General features: G+C 69.1%; 4 protein-coding genes across 4 annotated transcripts in view; 1 reads left to right on the forward strand and 3 right to left on the reverse strand.

Annotated features, from left to right (window-relative positions):
* The first annotated feature begins 5549 nt into the window (after positions 1-5549).
* CHLNCDRAFT_33552 (hypothetical protein) lies at positions 5550-8260 on the forward strand. The gene is made up of 9 exons (XM_005851738.1): positions 5550-5604; positions 5781-5889; positions 6053-6137; positions 6314-6491; positions 6610-6705; positions 6868-7017; positions 7139-7303; positions 7542-7650; positions 7840-8260. The coding sequence occupies exons 1-9, from the start codon at positions 5575-5577 to the stop codon at positions 7929-7931; spliced, it is 1014 nt and encodes a 337-aa protein (XP_005851800.1). The 5' UTR covers positions 5550-5574; the 3' UTR covers positions 7932-8260.
* Positions 8261-16301: 8041 nt separating this feature from the next.
* CHLNCDRAFT_133245 (hypothetical protein) lies at positions 16302-17996 on the reverse strand (the record flags this gene model as incomplete). The annotated part of the gene is made up of 6 exons (XM_005852072.1): positions 16302-16419; positions 16558-16766; positions 17091-17225; positions 17336-17449; positions 17557-17733; positions 17862-17996. 6 exons carry the CDS (start codon positions 17994-17996, stop codon positions 16302-16304), a joined length of 888 nt encoding a protein of 295 aa, XP_005852134.1.
* A 393-nt stretch (positions 17997-18389) lies between these two features.
* Positions 18390-20139, reverse strand: CHLNCDRAFT_133246 (hypothetical protein; the record flags this gene model as incomplete). Its single annotated transcript, XM_005852073.1, has 7 exons — positions 18390-18504; positions 18630-18838; positions 18959-19045; positions 19147-19281; positions 19406-19516; positions 19678-19854; positions 20005-20139. 7 exons carry the CDS (start codon positions 20137-20139, stop codon positions 18390-18392), a joined length of 969 nt encoding a protein of 322 aa, XP_005852135.1.
* A 445-nt stretch (positions 20140-20584) lies between these two features.
* CHLNCDRAFT_49501 (hypothetical protein) overlaps positions 20585-21168 on the reverse strand; it is a gene marked incomplete at both ends in the record, with an annotated part of 3521 nt that continues 2937 nt past the window's right edge. Inside the window, 2 exons of the mRNA XM_005852074.1 lie at positions 20585-20728; positions 20934-21144. Of these exons, the coding sequence (XP_005852136.1) occupies positions 20585-20728; positions 20934-21144 (355 nt within the window). The remainder of the gene's footprint in view (positions 20729-20933; positions 21145-21168) is intronic.

A 21168-nucleotide genomic window follows, 5' to 3' on the forward strand; every position in this document is an offset into this window, starting at 1 on the left:
CCGCCAAGGCCACCTTTTCCCCGCCCCCCGCCCCGCCCTCCCCCTAAAACCTTCGGCCGCCGCCTGCTGCAGGGGCGGCAGCAGGAGGCGTCGGCGGCCGTGCAGGCGCTGCCCAGCCCCGGGCGGCGCCTGCACACCCAGGACACCCTGAAGCCGCTGAAGTTGCCGCCCTGCGACTTTGGCCCCCTCCTCAACTACTGGGGCAGCTTCATGGGGGACACGTGCCCCGCCATGGGCTGGAGCATCGTGCCGCTCAACACCAGCCTGCCGGACAACCTGTGGGAGGCGCAGAAGGCGGCGCGCCGGGCGGCGGTGCTGGCGGCGGCTGCGGTGGGGCGGTGAAAGCCTGCAGCGCATGAACTGCTGCCCGATCCTTTTGATGTGGTTCGATGTAGTTCAATACTGCAATAATGATACCTTGTGATAGCAGGCGTGCCGAGTTGGCAGGAGGAGAGCAGGCACAGGTGCTTGCAACCGGCACAGGCGGTGCCAGCCTGGCGCTGAGAAAGAAAGGGGAGGCATCAACCTTATGATCTGCTCACGCTGTGGGAAGCTTCCACAGTTACGTAGGCCCCTCACATTCTCGGTTTGAGCCCAACCTGGCTGGACTGGCTGCCAGGGCTGCACCAGCTGCGGGGGCTGCGGCTGGCGGCGGCACAGATGCGGCTGCAGCCAGAGGAGGACCTCGCCGCCCTGCTGCCTCTGGCCGGCCGCCTGCTGGCCCTGCGCCTCGACGGCTGCCTGCTGCTGACGGATGCGGGGGCGGGGGTGTTGGCGCACCTCACGGCGCTCAAGCGCCTCGAGGTGACCAGCTGCCAGGTGGGGCAGGCGGCTGTGGATGGGCTGGCGGCAGCCCTGCCCCGCCTGGCACACCTCGAGCTGCGCCTGCTGGATGGGGTGGCGGTGAGTCGCCACTGCCTGCTGCTCGCCGGCGGCGGCAGGCTTGACACGACCACCACCTTCAACCCGCTGCTCAGCGCCAGCAAGCAGCAGCGCGGCAGCATGGGCAGCCCAGGGCAGCCCCGCCGTAGCTCCTCACCGTCCCACAGGGTCTCCACCTCCCCAACCCGCAGTGGATCGGCTGATGCGCCGACCCTCATCGGCCACCGGCGGCGAGCTGGCTGCCCACGCGTCCGCGTCAAGGCCGGCAGCCTGCTGGCGGGGGCGGGGGCGCTGATGGCGGGCTCCTCGCGCCTGGTGCTGCGCCACATCGACGGCGGCTTCCTGCTCACCGCCCCGCCCACCTTCCACCAGCTGCGCCAGCTGGAGTCGCTGAGGTGGGCCGCTGCCGGGCGGCGGTGGGGGCCTTCCTCCGCTTGAGCATGCTGCAGGCAGGAGGTTGAGCAGTGGGGCCAGCTCTCCAGCGCCAGCTCGCACCTGCACCGCTCTTCAAGCCGCGCCTCCCCGCCTTCCTCCCCCTCGCCTCCTCTGCAGCCTGTCCCGCATCCAGCTGCCGGCAGACGTGGTGCAGTAGCTGGCGGCCTGCACACTGCTGCAGGAGCTGGACTGCGAGCTCAACTACACGGTCAGGTGGGCTGCTGCGGCTGGCACATAGCGGTGACTAGCTGGGCCATGGTATGTGCTGGCGGGGCGGGGATCCCATCCAGCGCATTTCACAAGCCATCGCGCGCCTGCCTGCCACTCAGCTCACCCGCATCTGTGCAGAGACGAGGCGCTGGTGAGCTGGCGCTCGCTGGAGCGCATGCCGCCTCCGCCTCGCCGGCAACTTGTACCTCAGCGAGGGCGCGCTGGCGGCGGTGCTGCGCGCCATGCCGCGCATGCAGGCAAGGGCCCCGCCTGCTGCACGCGAAGGCTTGTGCCTGCTGCGCGTGAGCTGCCGCAGACCTTCACCATGCTCTCGGCTCCGGGAGCCTGGCTCAGCCGCCCATCCGGTGTGCAGGAGCTGCGGCTGGAGCAGGTGCAAGGCAGCGGCGCGCGAGACTGGCCACGCCTCCCAGGAGCGCCATGGCATGTTGAATGGCATCAGTGGGCCGGTGCCCTTCTGGCAGCTGCAATCCCAGCTCCAGCTCCCGTACCATCGTTCTTCTCTGTCGGTTTGCCCTCCATCGGCGCGCCGCACACTCGATCCAGTCAATCCGCCGGTCATCCCGCTCGTTGGGCACTGCGAAGCGTTCCGATGGCCAGCGTTCGGCTCGCGCCTGGAGGCCTGGAGGCCCTCGTCCCCGTTCGCAGGCCCTCCCGGGTTCCCAGCGGGCGGGCCAATGGATTCAGGGTGATGGCGAGCGGTACACGGTAAGCGCAAGCTGCTGGCACCATGACATCCGCACACATGTTGGTGGGCTGCACACCACACAGCCAGTGGGGTTCTGTCTTCACGAGTCTGCCTAGCTGCTCCCATTTCTCGTGCATGATGTGTGCGATCAGTGTGCGGGCCCAGAGTCGCGGCGCTGCAGCAGCCAGACCAGCTCCGGCGCCCCTCGCCTGCCGCTGCCGCTGCCGCTGCCGCTGCCGCTGCAGGGGGGAGCGGCTGTGGGTGGCAACCATCACCAGCACGGCCCCGGTGGTGGACGAGCACACTGGCTCCGACCTGGAGCTGACTGTCGTGGACCGGGAGGGCGAGGCCCGCGGCCCGCCCGCCCGCGTGGACGCCACCTGGGAGCGCTTTGAGCAGCAGGGCGGCATGGGCGGGTGGGCGCGCCGCGGCCTGGTGGCGGTGCCCGACACCATCCAGGCCCCGGGCGCGGTGCTGGTGAGGAAGATAGACGACAACAGCGAGGACGAGGCGCACACCGTGGACTACATTCGCTCAGTCAAGCTGGCCACGTCAGCATGCGGGGCGGGCTGCGGGCTGGGCGGCTTAGGGGCGTTGGAGCTGCCGCATGCCGTACTGCTGCTGCCGCATGCCGTACTGCTGCTGCCGCCCGCCCGGCGACTCCCAGCTGAAGCGCATCGCCAGCGCTGCCGCTGCCGCAGGCTGGACGCTGTGCACGAGTTCCCCGCCGGCTCCTGGGTCTGCTCCGACCACGGCCCCCGCATCTTTTTCGACGGAGCCGCCTACCTGCCGCAGCACACGCCCCCCGCGCTGCTGGACGAGCGCAGGCGGGAGCTGGAGGCGCTGCGGGTGAGGCGTGGGCGGGTCTGGGACAGGTTGCAAGCAGTTGCGTACCCCCCTACGGCTGGCAGGCGCTCCGCCACACCGCCTGCCCGCGTTGCTTCTTCGCCTTTGGTGCAGGGCGCGCCTGGCCCTGGCCCAAAGAAGGTCTCCGACAGGGCATACGGCTACCAGGTAGCCAGGAGGCTCCGTGGAGGCTCAGCGCATCAGCCCTGCGTGCAATCGGCTGGCGGCTCTGCTGGGCTGCGGTGCACGGGGAGAGCATGTGTTGCCGAGGGGCTGCCGCCACGGAATGGAAGCCCCTGGCCTGCAGGTGTACGACGATCTGGGCACAGCAGAGCAGCCTCGCCCCGCGCTGGGCGGCTCCGCCGAGCTGCCCTACCCGCGCCACCTGTCCAACAACAGGGCGCAGGGCGCCGAGGGGCCCGGCAAGCCTTGGCTGCCCTTTGGTGAGCGCCGGGGCGGCGGGGGACGCGGCCGCCAGCGCGCCCTGCTGTGCCCGGTGGGCCTTGCCCAACTGATGGCTGACTGATGGCTGTCGCTTCGCTTCTCCTGCTGCCGCGCAGACGAGCAGTTTGACTCCAGCAAGCAGCAGGGCTTCAACGGCGACCTGCTCCAGGCGGTGGGCCCCGCGGTGGCGCAGGGCGTGCAGAGCATCGACTCGGCCACCCAGTTTGAGGACTTTGACGACGTGCTGCGCCTGTTCAAAACGGTGGGGGGGCGGCACGGCGCAAGCAGGCTGGGCGCAGGGAGGCTGGGGGTGGAGGGAAGGGTGCGTGCGGTGTTAGGCCCCGACGCATCGGCTGGCTCTCCCCTTGCAGGACCCCGGCGCCGCCGGCTCTGCATCTGGTGCAGGCGAGGGCAGCGTGTGGGACCTGGAGCTGGATGACGAGTCGCTGAGCGACCTGGACGGCCAGGTGCCAGCTGGTGCCAGCTGGCGGTGGCGGGCAGTACACCCCGCAGCAGTACCCTCGCATGCCTCGCCAAAAGCCAGTGCCTTCCTCCCGCTCCGCACTAGTGCCCAGAGGTGCCCAGCGGGCGGATGAGCGCGGGCACGCCGCTGCTGCGCTGCTCTGCGCTGCCCTGAGCGCAGGTGGCCAAGGAGCGGCTGGGGCCGCTGGGCAAGCTGCACAGCAAGGTGGTGGAGACGCTGCGGGAGCTGCGCAGCGCGCCCAGCATCAAGGACCTGCTCAAGTTTGAGGTGCGCGTGGGTGGTTGGGTGGTGGTGGAGGGCACCTGAAAGCCGTCCATTTTTGCCTGCCCAGCCCAGCTGCCGCTACTTCCTGTGCTCCCTGCTTCGAGCTGGCTCGGCAGCACCCAGCTCGCCTGCTGCCGTGCGCATGCGCATGCACCGCCCCACGCCCCTTTCCCGCCCGCCGCCCCCCGCAGCTGCCGCGCGTGCTGGCGGGGCGGGGCCTGGATGTGCTGCAAACCGACGAGGAGTGGGGGCGGCAGTGCATCGCGGGCATGAACCCCTCGGCCGTGGTGGCCCTCACCCGCATGCCCGCAGACCTGGGCAGTGCCATTGGGCTTCAGCACGTGGACGGTGAGGAGGCGCGGCAGCCGGTGTGCCTGCCCTGCAACCCAAGCAGCAGCCTGCCTGCGTCCTGCCGAGCGCTGAGCAGCGGTTATCTTTGCCTGCCTGCCCCTGGGCCCGCCTCTCTTCCTCACCGTGCCCGCCCCCCACCCCTCCCGTCCCCCCGCCACCTCGGCGCAGAGGAGCTGGCCGCGCTGGGCGGCGCCGGCCTGGCGCAGCTGGTCGAGGCGGCTGCTGGCGGCGCAAAGCCGCGCCTCTTCCTGCTCGACTATGCGCTCATGGATACCTTGTGGGGCGAGGCGCCCGCAGATGCGCCAGGCCACGTGGAGCACGCCGGTCGCGCCCTGCTCTTCCTGCAGCAGTGAGGCGCCGGCGCCGCGGCATGCGTGCTCGACGCCGCGCGGCTGCCGGCGGCAGGGCCTGGCTCGAAAGGCCCAGCTCTGCAGCGCCACCACCTCCCCAGCCTGGATGGCTACAACGGGGGCCGACAACAGAAAGCAGCGTTGCAGCTCTGCAGCTGAACTACCCCCGCCCCTCCGCAGGACCCCCGAGGGCCAGGAGCAGGCGCTGATCCCTGTGGCCATCGAGCTGAAGCACAGGCAGACGCAGGCGCAGGAGGCGGCGGCCGGGGGGCAGCTGGGCCCCGGGGCGGGCGTCGTGTACAGCCGGCAGCAGCTCAAGGGCGATGCGCAGGGGCAGGTGGGTGGTTGGGCCAGGCAAAGGCAGGCAGGCAGGCGCCCCACCACGCCAGTGCAGGGCCAGGGCAGCAGCAAGCAAGGGCGAAGCCCCACGCACCGCCCCCTTCCAGCACCCTGCCTGACATGCTTTCCTGCTCCCCGCCCCGCCCCCGCAGGCGCTGTGGTGGCTGGCCAAGGCCATCTTCCGCTCCCTGGACTCTGGCTACCACCAGCTGGTGTCCCACTGGCTGCGCTGCCACTGCGCCACGGAGCCCTACCTCATCGCCATGCGCCGCCAGATCAGCGCCATGCACCCGGTGCGGCACGGCGCCGGCCCCGCGCTCCAGCTGCTGCTCGCAGCATCACAGCCGCCGCCGCTCCTCCAGTACTCAATTCCGGCTCTGCCGCCGCTGCCCTCTCCGCCGTTCCCCGCTGACGGCCCTGCTGCCCTGGCCCGCCCTCCTGCTGCCCACCACCCCGCTCCCAAGCGCAGGTGTTCAAGTTGATGCTGCCTCACTTCCGCTTCACTCTGGACATAAACTCCAAGGCCAGGGGGGCCCTCATCTCCGCCTCCGGCATCATCGAGGACGTGTTCACGCCAGGTGGGCGGCGGAAGCGGTACCGTACCGCAAAGGACGGCGGTGAAGTGCATACGCGGCTGTGCATGGGACGGTCTCCCAGCGGCAACAGGGGCAGCCCTCCCGTCGCCCGCACAGTGGCTGATGCGGACGCTGCTGGCTGTCGCCGCCCCCGTGTGTTGTGCAGGCGCCTACGCCATGCTCCTCTCCTCCGCCGCCTACAAGAGCTGGCGGTTCAGGCTGCAGGCGCCGCCCGCCGACCTGCAGGCCAGGTGCGCGGCGCTGGGCAGGGCACTCCGCAGCAGGCCGCAGGGCCTGCACAGTAGACACAGAGATGGCAGGCTCCCGCTGCCACCTTGGCCCGCTCCCAGCCCTCCCTCACTGTTATTCTTACGCTGCCGCCCGCCACCCGCCTGCCCCTGCCCGCCCCGCGCCTGCCTGCCCGCAGGGGCATGCTGGACGGGGAGGGCCGGGTGTGGCTGGGTGACTACCCCTATGCTCAGGACGGGCTGGAGATCTGGCGAGAGCTGGAGGCGTACTTCGGGGAGTACCTCGCCCTGTACTACGCATCCCCCGAGGATGTGGCGGGCGACGAGGAGCTGCAGGCCTGGTGGGCGGAGGTCAAGGTGCGGCATCAGCTGCTGACGTGGCTCGTCTGCAGGACACGGGCAGCGGCAGGCAGGCAGGCGGGCAGGCGGGCTTGGGTCCTTGAGCGCGGCTGCCGGCTGCGCCTGGCGTGCGCAGGCGGAGGGGCACCCAGACCTGAAGCTGGTTGAGCCCGACGAGGCGGCGGTGTGGGGCTTTGCCGGCCCCATCCCAGACGTGCCCACGCTGGTGCACGTGAGCTGGGGGTGGGCACGACGCGCACGGCCTGGGTGGCAGGGCGCTGCCTGGCACGGGGCAGGGGCTTCGGCATGCACCTGCATCTCACCACCTTGTGTGCCGTCAACCCCACCGCACGTGCCCCCGCTGCCGCGCCCCGTGCACCCCTTCGCCCGCCAGGTGCTTGCCACCATTGCGTGGACTGCGTCCGCCCACCACGCCGCTGTCAACTTTGGCCAGTTTGACTTTGCCTCCCTGCTGCTCAACGTGTCCTCGCTGGCGCGCCGCCCCATCCCGCGCCCCGGCGACGAGGCAGACCCAGCCTACCAGGTGTGGGGCCAGCACCTGGCACAGTGCCTGCCTGCCTCCCTGCCCAGTACATGGCGGCACAGCATCACCGGCAGGAGCCCCGCCGCCGCCACCAGCACCCCTGCCTGCGCCGCCCGTCCAGGCGCTGGCCAAGGCCGCGGGCAAGGGCGGCAAGGCGCTGGAGCGTGAGCTGCTGACCTACCTGTCTGGCCCGCTGGCGTCGCTCAAGGAGATGGTCACGGTGCAGCTGCTGTCCATCCACGCCGACGGCGAGCAGACCCTGGATGAGCGCAACGTGCTGCTGACGGTGGGTGGGAGGCTGGCTGGGCAGGCTGGCAGGCAGCCGCAGGCCCAGCGGCGGGGGAGCCCGCTGTGGGCCGCAGCATCATGCTGGGCCCAGCGGCGGCGGCGGCCCGGCCCGTGGAGCGTGCTCCCGGCCCAGCCGGGTGCCTGCCCTGCCCTCCCGGCTCGACACGATGCACGACAGATGCACGTGCCCATGACGGCGCCCCGTCCCTCCTCTCCCACGCCGCCTGCCCCTGCAGGACCCTGCCGCCATGGCCGCCAACGCTCGCTTCATGAGCCGCATGCAGGCGGCGGAGGCGCGCATGCAGACCCGCAACTCCGACCCCGCCGCCTGGACGCGCTTCAGGGGTGCGCCGCCGCTGCCGCTGGCATGGTCAGGCGGAGTGCCGCTGCTCGCCCTCGTGCACCACCTCTGCCTCTCGCTGTGGAGGCTGCCGAGCAGGGTGGTCGGTGCGGCAGCGTGCCGCGAGCCGAGTCCACACCAACCTGCTGCCCCACCTGGCGACTGCCCCTGCCACGCTGTCCACATGCCTGCAGGCACCAAGGAGGCAATGCCCTACACGCTGCTGGTGCCCCCTTCGCCCCCAGGCCTCACCATGAAGGGCGTGCCCTACTCAGTGTCTATCTGAGGGGGGCGCCTGCCCCTGGGGCGGGCCCGCGAGGGCTCCGGCAGCAGTGTGTGGGGCGGTTGGCACATGCGCGCTGGCGGGTTGCGGCCCTGCCTCTCCGACCACACCCTGCCGCTTGTGAGTAAAGAGCTGGTGGCCCCAGAGATGATACCCCCAGCGATGATGCCCCCAGAGATGATAACCCCCCACCCTGCGTATTTCGATACCGCTGTGCACTGTTTACCGCGTCGCTCTTTTGTGTGACACCATGCTTCGCATTGCAAATCTTGAGCCGTGATCCTTGATCTTTCACCCCTGTGGTGACTCATGTGTAATCTCAGAGCAGATCATCCATTGTCTGGTTACAGAGATGCTGACGCACCGAAAAGGAATGGATGCATGAAATCGTACAGGAGCGGAGGAGTTGTGGATCCGAACAAGCAGGACAAGCACCAGCGTCAGCGACGCAACGAAGCACGCACAGTGAAGGACAGAGTCAAGGCCCTTGTCGGCGCAGCCGGCGTCCAGCCACCACCGCTCGGTCAGCCAAGGGTCAGCTGCCAGGGGTCATACACCTCCCGCAGCGAGTCGGGCCCGGCGTCGGGCTCCCAGACGGCGGCCTGCAGGCGCAGGGCCATGCACTTTGAATTACGCCCACGATCTGCCACCAGGCTTTGAGCATGCGGCGCGGGGCGTGCACAGAGAGGCAGCGAATAGGTCGGCTGGGAAGGGGGGCGCACAGGTGCACTGGCACCCAGCAGAAACAGGCCGCCGGATCTGTGGAGGCGGCAGTGGGGCCACCCACCTGCAGGCGCCCGTCAGGGCTGGGGATCAGCAGCAGCTCAGCCACCACCACCGGGGGGCCGTGGGCGTGGAACTGGGACTGGCTGCGCAGCTGCAGGCAGCACGGGCGGGTGTGCGCTTGGTCGAGCGGGGGCAGCGCGTGCGCCAGCAGGGGCAGCACCGGCGGGCGCAAGCTGCTGCACCACGGGCTTGCCAGCTGCTATGCAGGCACGGCGGCCACGCACCGGCACCACCAGGACTTTGTCGATGCTGGTGAGCAGCTTGTTGCAGGCTTCCAGCCCGTCCTGGTCGCCTGGCCTGCACAGCGCAAGCGGCGACGGCACATGCACAGCGGGCTCAGCGCTGTCGACCTGGGGAGTGCAAACGCAGGTGCGGGTGCATGATACGTGTGGTGTGCGGCCAGGGCTGGGGACCTCACTTCTTGCGCGGCTTCACCAGCAGCAGCTGCCCCATCAGCTCCGCCCTCAGCTGCTGGTACTGCCACACAGAGGTGCGCAGGGTGTTGGGCGCCACTGCAGGCGGCGCGGTGCAGGCAGGGGGACATGGGAAGGGCACATCAGGCACACGCAAGGCCAGGGCGGCACGCTGAGAGGGTGGGCAGGCACGGCACGTCGATGGCAGGGCGGCAGCACTTCTCACCCAGGTCTGGTGGCAGCGAGTGCAGCAAGGGGGGCCCCAGCATACGGATGCAGCAGTCTGGCTGGGTCTTGGCAGGTGAGCGGTACAGCCTGCCGTACCAGGCAGGCAGCGCCAGCACCAGCAGCGTGCCGGGCCCCAGCGCCGCCAACTCAGCCTGGTCCACCCCGACAAAGAACATGACATCAGGCGTGGGCACCTGCGAGGAGGCGGGACCGTGGGTCGGGTTTTAAAGCGCAGCATCTTTCCAGCACAGTGTAAATGGCCGAGCCTGGCCGGCTGGCTGAGAGGGCAGGCTGCGGCTGCCGGTGCATGAAGCCAAGGCTCGAGGGCGGCGCCACGCAGCAGGGCCGCGGTGTGTTATGCAGCCGTTGGCAGCGCTGCCTGCAGGCTGGGGCAGCCCACCAGCAGGTGCAGGGACCACGCGTGGGCCTCCTTGCGCTGCCACATCGCCTCGTCGTTCACAGCCTGCTTGCCCGACAGGCTGACCAGGCAGCAGCCCACCTGGAAAGGGAAGCAGGCAGGCAGGGCGCGCAGGATGTATGTTGGGCGAGAGAGCAAGCTGGCTTGAGCTAAGCACAGATCAGAGTAGATGCGTGCCCTCTTTCCATCCATGCAAGCCATGACATCAGCTGAACTTGATAGCAGCTCGCTAGCCGCCTGCTGGCCCGACCGCCCACCAACACGCCCAGCCCCACCTTGCCCTCCGGGAGGGGACGAATGCTTGCACCGCCGCCGCCTTGCGTGGTCAGCAGGAACCAGCACAGCTGCAGCCAGCGAGCGATAGGCCAGCAGGGCACAGCATGGAACATCAGCAGCGTCAGTGAGCAAGGGCAGGGCCAGGGCTGCGGCGCCACAACAAAACGTGCGGCATGCAGGCGCGCAGCGGCAGCGGCCTGGCGCCACTGGGAATCAGCACTGGCACGCACCTGCCCCGGCCGTGCCCCGTGGCCCTTCAGCATCGGCAGCAAAGACTCCCCGGGAATCGTCATTGTCACCACCAGGCGCGGCGGCAGCTGCAGGTGGAAAGGCAACACAGGCAGGAACACACCATCAAAAGCCTAACTGGCAACAAGTGGGGGGCAGGTCACTTCACGAAGACGCACTGCTGCAGAAGCGGCAGCGTGCGCAGCGTGCCATACAGCAACGTGCCTGCATCGGCGGGCCGACATGGCCTGGCGCCTGCCAGCTGAGGGCTGCGGCCGACAGGCGTGTGTGTGGCTTGCCATGGCCCTGCGGCCAGTCCAGCTCGCCATGCCAGAAGGCGGCGGCATCCTGGGGGTCGTGCTGCTGCGGAAGGGGAGGGTGGCACTGCGGCTCCGGCTGGCGGTACTGCTGCTGCTGCTCCTGCAGCAGCTCCTGCTGCACCTGGTGGTACTGCAGAGGCTGCACAGACTGCTGCGGCAGCAGGGGCGCGCCATAGGACCAGCCGGCAGACAGGCCGCTGCTGCTGCCATTGGGCACTGGCGGCCCATTGTCGCGCGAGCCCGAAGCGTGTGGCGGCGCTGCGTCTTGATGGCCACCCAAGTCTTGGGCAACGGGAGGCCCCAGCTGCCGCTGCTGCTGCTCCTGCTGCTTCTGATGTGCAGGTGGCAGTGGTGGAGGCATGGCAGTCCTCTTCTCCGGCTGCTCCCCTTGCCGCTGCTGCTGCTGCTTCTGCCGCTTGTTGGCTGGCGGCGGGCTGGCAGCACGCACCTGGGTGTGCCTGCCGCCGCTCCCCCTGCCCCCGCTGCCTCCAAGCGTCGGCCGCCAAGGGCTGCGGCTCCTGCTGCGCTTGCTTGCGTGCCGCAAGTTGCCGCCTTGCCTGCCGCCGTGCCGGCTGTCAGGCTGCTTGCTGTCCCCTGCTGCGGCACCATTGTTGTGGCGCCTGCCAGGCGGGCTTGCGCCCCTGCTTTTACCCCGATCCCTGCTCCTGCTCCTGCTGTGCCGCCTCTTGAGATCCCTGCTGCCGCCGCTGTCACGCCGCCGCCGCTCATACTCCTTGCCGCCGCTGCGGGGCCGCTCGTCCCCATGCCTGGTCGTGTCATCCTTGCCGAGCTGCCGCCGACTCTCTTCCCTACTACCGCTGCGTTGGTCCCTGTGCTGATGGCGGTCCCTGCTGCTGCTGCGGTGGTCCCTTTGCCGGCCATCTCTGCTCTTGCTGCGCGCCCTACTGCTGTGCCCCCGCGCCTCCTCCTCCCTCTTGGTGCGGAGCTGCGCCGCCGTCTCCTCCCTCCTGCCCTGGCTGCGTGGATCGGAGGCGGCTGCTGGTGGCGCTGCCACTCCTGCCGCCGCCTGCGGCTGCTGCGGCTGCTGCTGCAGCGGCTCTAGCGGCAGCAAGGGCGCATCCTCAGCCAGCAGGTCGGGCGTGCCTTCTTGCGACGACTCTGCGGGCTGCTGCATCTGCTGCTGCTGCTGCGGCGGCGGCGGGGACATCTGCCCTGCCTCCTCCAGGTCTGGGCTGCCGGCACGCTGCAGCTGAGGGTTCGACCCCAGCCCCGCCTGCTGCCGCGCAAGCCACTGCTGGCGCCGCCGCTCCTTCTGCTGCTGCTGCTGCTGCTGCTGCGCGCGCTGCTGCTCCTCCACGCTCGCTCCCTGCGGCAGCGGCGGCGGTGCTGGCTGCTGCGGTGCCGCCGCTCCCGCAGCAGGCACTGCGGGCTGCTGATCTAGGTCTGGAGTGCCCTCCCGCTGCTGCACCTGCGGATGCCGCGCAGGTGGCGCAACATCCAGATCGGGCGTGCCTGCCCGCCCTCCTGCCCGCATCCCCATCCCTGCCTGCTCCTGCTGCTCCTGCTGCTGCAACGGCGGCTGCAGCGCCGCGCCTGCCGCGCTGCCCCCTGCCGCCTGCTTGGCGAGCTCTTCAAAGTCCCACACCGCCGCTGCTGCCGCCGAGCCGGGCGAGCCGCCGCTCACGTACCCGCCGCCGGGGCTGCCGCCCTGGTGGGGCAGCTCATAAGCAGGCATCCTGGGGATGGCTGGCAGAAGCCCGCTGGTGCCGGCAGCGCCCAGGGGCAGCACGCTGAGCCCCGGGGCGGCCCGGGAGGCATGGTCACCGGTGCGGATGGGGGGCAGGGACACGTGGACAGGCGACCTGGACTGCCCAGCGCCACCCGGCTGCTGCTGCTGCTGCTCCCCGGCTGCCACGGCTGGACCGGCGTGGGCGAGGCCAAGCTGTGTGGAGCCAAGCGCCACATCCGACATGCCGTCCACAGCCGGCGAGGGGCTGGCGTCTGGGGAAGCAGGGCTGGCGGCGGCGTTGCCACGGCGCATGCCGCGAACGCCAGGGAGCAGCCTGCGCCAGCGGCAGGCAGGGGCAGCCATTGTGCGTGGTTGCCAGCCAGCAGACAACAGTCGGCACACAAGCAGAGCATGTCCCCAACACTACTGGCCAGGCAAACTGGGCAGACAAGCCTGGCACCCACCCCGCCTGCTTCAGCTCGATGGCCGCCGTCGTCGACTTGGTGGCGGCCACCTCTGGCGGCAGCACCGCCTGCCGCAGGCTCTGCTCCCACACCTGCTTGCGGTACGCCTGCAGGTCCTGCAGCAGTTCAGCGCCACAGCACTGCTGCTCAGCACCCCAGCTGCGATGTGTGGGGCTCGCCCCGGCCAGGCGCTGGCCGCAGGCTCCGCACCAGCAGCAGGGCATTGCCGCAGGGGCAGGCAACAGCGAGCTGGCGGGCAGGGCAAGCGGGTGACGAGAAGGTGCGCTGCTCACAAGCCAATGTAAGGCAGGGACATGTGCAGGTGCGGCCAACCTTGGATGCCAGCTCATCCGAGGTCATCTGCACAAAGGTGGCGGCCGGGATGTCGCCGCGCAGCACGTGCGCCCGCAGCTCGCGGTTCCGCGCATCCTGCACGCGGCACCAGCCAGGCAGCCATGTTGAGGGGACGGCGGTTTGTGGAACGGGCACCGCACGCCCCCGGCACCTCTCAGATCAGCTGCCAGCCAGCCTGTCTGCAACCTCTGGCAGAACCATGGGCTGCTCCCTGCTGGCGTGGCGCCAGCTGCAGGCGCACCTTCAGGTTGGTCTGCAGCATGCGAGCCCGTTCCCGGTACCCTTTGCTGGTCTGCCCGCCGTGAGCCTCCAGGAGCGCCTCCTCCACCTCCGCGGCCACAGCCGCTGCCGTTGCAGCATCGCACGGCCCGCGTCCCTCGTCAGCGGCCTCGTCCCCGCCCTGCTGCTTCAGCTCCACCGCTGCCATCAGCAGCCCCTGCTCCATCATGACCCGCACCTTGTGCCGCACAGTCTCGTTGGGGGGACTGGCAACGGCCTCGGCCGCGGCAGCTGCTGCAGCGGCGCCCTTGCGGCTGCCGCCCGGGCTGGCCAGGTTGCGGCTGCTCAGGCCGCGGGGGCTCAGCAGCTGCGACTGGCTGGGCTGCTGCTTTAGGCGCTGCTGCTGCTGCTGCTGCTGCTGCTGCTGCTGCTGCTCTTGCCCCACCTGCGCGACGCTGCCGCCGCTCCTACCAGGAGACAGGATGCTGTCGCTCCTGCCGGCAGACAGAACAGGCTCCAGCGGGCCAATATTCCTGCTGCCGGTGCTGCCGCCTGGCCCGCCTGTGGCTGCCGCTGCCGCTGCCGCGCCAGCGGTTCTCTTGCGCCGTGCCTGGCCCTGCGGCGCATCCGCCACAAACGGCGACTGCTGCAGCACCGGCTGCCGCAGCATCACGCTCTGCACTGGCCGCTGCGCCTGCTGCGGCTTCTCATCGGCATCTGGCTCCTGCTGCTTGCGAGGGCGCTGCTTGCCTGCGGACAGGGGGCGAGCGCCGAGCTCGCTGTGTATCCGCCCAGCCGCCGCGCTCTGGATAGCTGCTGCCACCAGCTGCGACCCGAGAGCCGCCTCCTCTTGGGCAGCAGCGGCTGCTGCTGCCTGCGCCGACGAGGGCCTCGCTGCAGGCGCTTGCGGGGCTGCCTGCTGCGGCACCCTTGCCGGTGGCGGCGCTGCTGGTGATGGTGGTGGTGCTGCCACAGGCGGCGCCCCTGCCGCGTCTGGCGTCGAGTCTTGCTCCTCCTCAGCTGGCACCACCTCAAAATCATCATCCGGCGGCAGCGGCGGCGGCGCAGCGTCCTCCTCGACCTCCTGCCCAGGTGACAGCTCAGACTGGCCACGATGCCGGCGCCTGCGCTTCCGCGTGCAGCCAGACCGTGGCGACGCCACCGCCAGCCGCTGCTCATCGGGCAGCAGCGGATGCGGCGACGGCGGCGGCGGAGGTGGCGGCGGCGGGGCCGCTGCTTCCAGGAGCGGCGGCAGCGGAGGAGGGGCCGGCGACGGAGGTGGCGGAGGTGGCGGCGGCGGCGGCTCCTGCTCCCGCTGCACTGCGCGCCGAGCAGGGACGGCCACGGATGCCAGCGCATTGCGGCCAGCCTCCTGCTGCTGCTGCCCAGCTGCCCGCCGCTGCTCCGCCTCCAGGATCGCAGCCTTGACCCCCGCCCCCGCCTTCTCCGCCTCCTGCCGAGCCAGCTCTTTTGCCAGCCTGTCCAGCTGCTCCTGCTGGGCTGGGATGCGGCGGCGTACCTGCAGCGAGGCAGGCAGCCAGCCGATCAGCCAGCCAGGCAGGCCACGCACTGGGACGGCAGGGGGCCACTATGCGGCAGGGACAGCCGCCGCATGCTGGCAGGGCAGGACCTGCTGCGTGCAGGCGCATAGCGACGCCGACGCGAAGCTGAGTAGCCAGGTGCAGCGCGGGCTGAGGGCGGGGGCAGCGCTCGGCGGCGCACCGTGACCCTGTGCGGCGGGTGCGGCAGCTGGGAGTCTGTGATGAGCGGGCCCACCGCCACGCGCATGCCGCACTGCTGGGCTGCACGGCACGCCGAGGGCAGCAGGGCAAGGGGCAAGTGTGGGCAGGCAGGTTGGCAGGGCGATGAGGAGGAGGAGGAGTGCCAGCCATGTGTGAATCGGCGGGCCCTGCCCCATGCCTCCACCAGCCGCAGGCCACCCAGCGCGCCCCACCCACCAATCTCTGCATCGCTGAAGGCCAGCACGCCCCAGGTCAGCGCGCTGGGTTTGCTGGACCCCACATCGTGGCGGTCGACCAGGAAGCTCCTGCAACAGCGCAGGCGGCGGCAGGCAGGGGGCAGATTGCAAGAATGCAACGCACGCGCCCACCCCAGCACCCGCCTCCCTGCATCGATGCCCACTGCCCGCCGACGCTGCACAATGCAGCGCCATTCTGCAGCAGCTGGCCCCCGCACAGCGGTGCACCTGTCGGGCTTGAATGCGGCTCCAAAGGCAAGGTTGCAGGGTTCTAGGTACTCCCTCTGAAAGTTGAAGCCCAGCCCCGCGGGCAGGCCCTCCATCCACACATAGAACAGCGCATCTGGCGTGTAGTAGGGCTGCGTGCTGCCGGTGCCGCTGCCCCGTCCCGCCACAGCAGCCTCCGAGCCGCTGCGCGGCAGCGAGCGGCCGTGCGCCAGCCCCGGCGCGCTAGAGCCGTTGACCGCCGGCGGCGGCGCGGGCGGCGGCGGCGCCCCCTCCCGCTGCGCGCCCATCCTGCTTTGCGGGATCACGGCAGCCGGGTATTGCTCGTTGGCTTCCAGTAGGGTGCCGCGCTCGTTTTGCCTCCCGAACGGGAGAAACTCTCCCTCTTCATGCGCCTCTCTGGCTGCTGCAGCGGTCGCAGGGTACCTTGCACGGATCTGTGGAGTCGTGGACCTGCTAGAAGGGCTCGCAGGATCCTAGAGCCGCAACAAGGTCGCGTCTCCCCCGCGATCAGCGGCTCGAGCGGTGTGCTTGCTGGGAATGGCAGGGGGAATACCCACGAGAGGAAGCATACGACCTTCACGCCGCTCGCGCTATATGCCTGCCCTGCGATGCCAGCTGCCGCCCGCCTGGCGTTCCAAACCCGCCGCCACTGCCCCGCCACCCACTGCATTCCCAAGCACTGTGCATGTGCTCCCAAACATGAATGTACAAAAGCGACGCTGAACAGTGTGCAGACATGATAGTGTAACGGCCAGGCAAGCAAGCGCCGCGCTACTTGCGGTAGAACTCGGGTGGCAGCGGGGTGCCGTCGGGCCACCACGCCACGGCCGCCAGGTCTGGGTGCTGGCGCAGGAAGGAGCGCATGTCGGTGGGGTGCACATCGGGATACCTGCGGGCAGGCAGACAGTAAACAGTTAGAAGAGAGCATTATCTGCCGCTGTGCAGGAGACGGGCGAGAAGCGACGCCCCTGCTGTTTGCAAACCGCCAGCGCCCACTGTCATGTCATCTGTCTGCCTCGAGCCACACCTGTCGTTGGCCACGTGCTGCAGCTTGGCGCTGCCATCAAACACGACGCGCTGGTACATGAGGGGAACACAGATCTGCCAGGCGGACGGGTCGGCTTGCATGCGGCGGCTGAGCTCTTCCGCAAGGTCATCAATGCTACCCAGGCATTTGCTGGGCAGCTCCTTGCCATACACCTCCTTGTAGGCTGCCGCCACGTCATTAATGGAAAGCTGCACCACAGCCAGGCAGCGCTAGCGGCTGGGATGCAGCAAGCCAGCAGGTGTGCAGCATGCCAGCTGGCATCATGCAGGCCTCAAGAGTATGCTGATCGCTCGTTTGCCTGGCTGCCAGCAAACTCCAGGACACCAGTTGCCTCTGGGTCGATAGCTGCTCGAGCCGTGTACTCGGCCTGCCCGCAGAGAACGGTCAAAGGGGAGTGAGCAGAGCGGTCGCATGCAGCCTGGCCAGCGCCTACATGCCAGCGCCTACATGCCAGGAGGCAACCAGGGGCAGCCCTGATGAGGGCTACTCTCCCACAGGTGCCGCTCGCGTACCGTGTCCTGCGAGGTGGTGACATCCAGCTTCTGGTCAGGCGAGCCGTAATAGCGGAGGGTGCCATCTTCGTGGCAGTACAGCCCCATGACGCCCCAGAAACATTCCGTGGTGATGCCAACGTTGATGTGCAGGTGCTGCAGCAAAAAAGCAGGGAGGCAGGCATGTCATCCCTGGTGTAGCTGGCGTGAGACAGCAGACAGCAGCCGCATTGTGTTGCATGGGCCAGGTGGGAGAGCTGCCTCACCGGCATGCCGCTGTCCTTGAGGATGTCAGCAAATTGCAGAGCCATGGAGCAAACGGCGGAGTCTTGGTCGCGGTCCAGAGCAAACACATTCACTGAAAAGGTGGAGGCCACAAACTGCAGGCAGGAGGGGCAGGCAAGATGGGCAAGGGGTGGGTGGCCATCCGGTGTGTCAACCCAGTACGCCACCACAGTGCAGCCAACCCACAACCTGCCTTTTTCACTCCCGCGGCCTTGGCGGCATTCAGCAGGCTGGCCTGGCCGTCCACCATGGCCGCCTCATCCCCCATCACGCAGCTCACAACCACATCCACGCCAGCCACCGCAGGGCCCAGGGTGCCGGGCTGCAGGAGGTCGCCCTCCATTAGGTCCACTCCCGCGGCCTTCAGAGCCTCCAGCACCTGCACAGGCAGCAGTGAATGGACGGGGCGGCGGCGCCATGTCTGACGATAGGCGACAGCAGGCCGCTGGGGTCGAGCGCCGAAGCAGTGCCGCTACCCCTGGCGCGCCGTCACGGCTGCCCTCCCACCTTTTGCGTTTCAGGGTCGCTGGGAGAGAGGGACCGATCCAGGCCGCGCACGGTGGTGCCCGGCAGCCGCGTGCACGCGAGGGCGGTGCGGTGGCCCAGCCCGCCGGCGACACCTGCCACTAGCACGACGGTCATCCTGCCAGTCGCGTGCTTTAGGTGTGCGGTCCCTTGGATAGCGTCGCTGGTTCGCAAGAGAGCGCTTGTGCCGCCTTGGAGGCGGTGGCCAACCCCGCTCGAGATGGGATTTCCGCGGCGGTGACCCCAGCTGCACAGCGAGGAACCACGCGTGTGTGGACAGCAACGGCTAGCACCGCCGAAGCGAGGATAAGACAAAAGCTCCGAAACGAATGTTCCGCAGTACCATCAGCCTGAATCTTCCCCCTGCTGCCGTGCACGGTGGCACCAGCACCGCCTGGCCCGCCCTGCTAGCACACTGATCCCCAATCAATTTTAATGCAGTTGAAACTGTAACTCAACCACTGGCAGCAGAAACAAAAGGCCAGCACAAACAGGCAGCGTACAGCCTCTCTACTTGCGGTAGTACTCGGGCGGCAGCGGGGCGCCAGGCCACCACGCCACCGCCGCCAGGTCTGGGTGCTGGCGCAGGAAGGAGCGCATGTCGGTGGGGTGCACATCGGGATACCTGCAGGCCGGCAGACAGTAAATCGTGAGAACCGAGCATTGTTGTACAGCCTCGGCACTGCTGGGGTCAAATCCCCCAGCGGCACACGGCGCTCTCTGTTGTCCCACCATCTGCCTCGAGCCCACCTGTTGTTGGCCACGTGGTGCAGCTTGGCGCTGCCGTCAAACATGACGCGCTGGTACATGAGGGGGATGTACATTGGCCAGGCGGAGGGGTCGGCTTGGAAGCGGCGGCTGGCCTCGGCGGCGAGGTCTGCGGTGCTGCCCAGGCACTTGGTGGGCAGCTCCTTGCCATACACCTCCTTGTAGGCCGCTGCCACGTCATTGATGGAAACCTGCAGGCAGCCAGCAGAGCCATCGGTGAGATGCGGCAAGCGGCTGCCACGCGTGTGATCTGCCGGGCAGCACGTGCGGCGCTGGGGGTCCACACTGTGGGGCAGGCAGGCCTCAGCAACCGCGGACCACTCGCTTGCCTGGTCTCCTGCAAACTCCAGGATGCCAGTCGCCTCTGGGTCAATAGCCGCCCGTGCCGTGTACTCCGCCTGCACGTCACCCCACGGCATGAGCAAAGGGGAGTGCAGACTCAGCCGCCGCATGTGGCCCGCCGGCATGCAGCTTGCACACCCAGGCGAGTGCCCCGCACCGTGTCCTGGTAGGTCGTGACATCCAGCTTCTGGTCAGGCGAGCCGTAGTACCGAAGGGTACCATCCTCGTGGCAGTACAACCCGAAGAAACCCCAGAACACTTCCGTGAAGGCGCCGAGGCTGATATGCAGGTACTGCAACGCAGGGAGGCAGGCAATGTCGGCCGTGGCACGGTAAACCACCTCGAAAGCCGCCACGTCAGCACCGGCAGTGCCAGTTAGGGCACAGGAGGCACAAGCTGCCGAGCTGGTGCCGCACCGGCACGCCGCTGTCCTTGAGGATGTCGGCAAAGCGGCGGCGGGGCGCGATCATGAAGTGCACCGCGGGGTCCAGAGCAAACAGGTTCATGGAGAAGGTGGAGGCCACAAACTGCAGGAGGGGCAGGCGCGTGTTGATCTCAGAAGTGTGAATGGGGCTGGAGACAGGCGGGCACGGCGGAACCGTTGGCTGGCGCAGGTGGCTCATCCAAATGACGCAAAGCTGCGCTCAGAGCGCCACAGAGCAGCCGGCCCATGACCTGCCTTTTTCACTCCCGCATCCTTGGCGGCATTCAGCAGGTTGGCCTGGCCGTCCACCATGGCCGCCTCATCCCCCATCACGCAGCTCACAACCACATCCACGCCAGCCACCGCAGGGCCCAGGGTGCCGGGCTGCAGGAGGTCGCCCTCTGCCAGCTCAACCCCCGCCGCCTTCAAAGCCTCCAGCGCCTGCAGCAGCAGTATGCAGAAGGGGGCGCTGGTGAGAAGCTGCAACCGCGGACAGCAGTCGGCTGCGGCGGCAGGCTGGAGTGATCCAGCGTCGAGGCGCAGCCACTGCCCCAGGGGACGCCAAACCACACCCAAAGCTATGCTGCGCACCTTTTGCTTGCCGGGGTCGCTGGGGGACAGTGTGCGGACCAGGCCGCGCACGGTAGTGCCCGGCAGGCGCGCAGCGGCGAGGGCGGTGCGGTGGCCCAGCCCACCGGCGGCTCCCGCCACCAGCACCACAGTCATGATGTGTGCTTGGTTGCTTCTGAGCAGTCGCTTAATCGCCAGAGGGCGTTTGTGAGCGATGGCGAGGGGGATCACCTCAGCCCGCAGATGCCCTCTGCTTGCTGCAAGGAGGACCGCCGTCCCAGTGGGAAGTACAGCGGACCGCCGTCACAAATGTCGGGGAGGAGCTGCCGGAATGTTTGGCTCGACCAGCAGAGCGATGTCAAACCTTGCGGCGGCGGGCCCCGGCTGGCGCGCGCAGGGAGCCCCCCCATGACCGATGATGTGAGCCCGGGCTGGGCAGAATCTGCCACTACCAGATTCCATCTGGAAAAAGCCTTTCAATTCAAGGGCGGTCATGACAGCTTTGCGCACGCTCGGTAACATGCGAACGCCCAGGCTGCCGCGAGCAGCGGCAGCCTGGCACATGCATGCTGCGCTCCACTGCGCTCCTGGCTGCACCGGGTCATGTGCCTTCGATGGGGATGACGTGGCCCATGCCCGCCCAGTCAGCCACCTTGGACTGGTACACGCCGTCGTACTGCAGGTGCGCGTGGAAGGGCGCATAGATGTTGGCATCCGATGAGCCGCCGTCCTTCTTCTCCCGGTCCTGCAAGCGGGGCGAGGGCGAGGGCGAGGGCAGCGCGGCGGCGGCGGCCGGTGTGAGCCGCGGCTGGCAGCAGCTGATGCCAGCTGGCGCACGCTGCGGTATACTTTGGTTCCGCGGCTCACTCGGCCTCCGCCGCACGCATCGAGCGGCGCCCCCCACCACCCAGCCCCGCCCTCCGCTGCCCCCTCCCTCCCCGTGCCCCCACCTGCGAGTACCCCCGGTGGTATGCCTGCGCCGCGTCGTCGCAGTCGTACCCCAGCAGCCGCTCCACGCTGACCACCAGCAGCGCATTGGCCCACTCAAACCACTTGCGCGTGCACTGCCGCGTGTTGTCCACGTGCACGCTCTCGTGCATCAGCCCGTCGCCGCACTGCAGCTTGAGCAGCGTGCGCAGGCCCTGGGCCTGGTCCTGCGGGCTGGACGCCGTCAGCACCTCGGTG

This window comes from Chlorella variabilis (genome assembly GCF_000147415.1).
Source record: "Chlorella variabilis unplaced genomic scaffold CHLNCscaffold_1, whole genome shotgun sequence".
Lineage (NCBI taxonomy): Eukaryota > Viridiplantae > Chlorophyta > Trebouxiophyceae > Chlorellales > Chlorellaceae > Chlorella > Chlorella variabilis.

Excerpts from the sequence above, each read along its gene's own strand:
- CHLNCDRAFT_33552 (XM_005851738.1), top strand. The coding sequence starts at position 5,575 with ATGCGCCGCCAGATCAGCGCCATGCACCCG. Across the intron at positions 5,605-5,780 it reads AGATCAGCGCCATGCACCCG|GTGTTCAAGTTGATGCTGCC; the intron begins GTGCGGCACGGC and ends TCCCAAGCGCAG. Across the intron at positions 6,492-6,609 it reads CCTGGTGGGCGGAGGTCAAG|GCGGAGGGGCACCCAGACCT; the intron begins GTGCGGCATCAG and ends TGGCGTGCGCAG.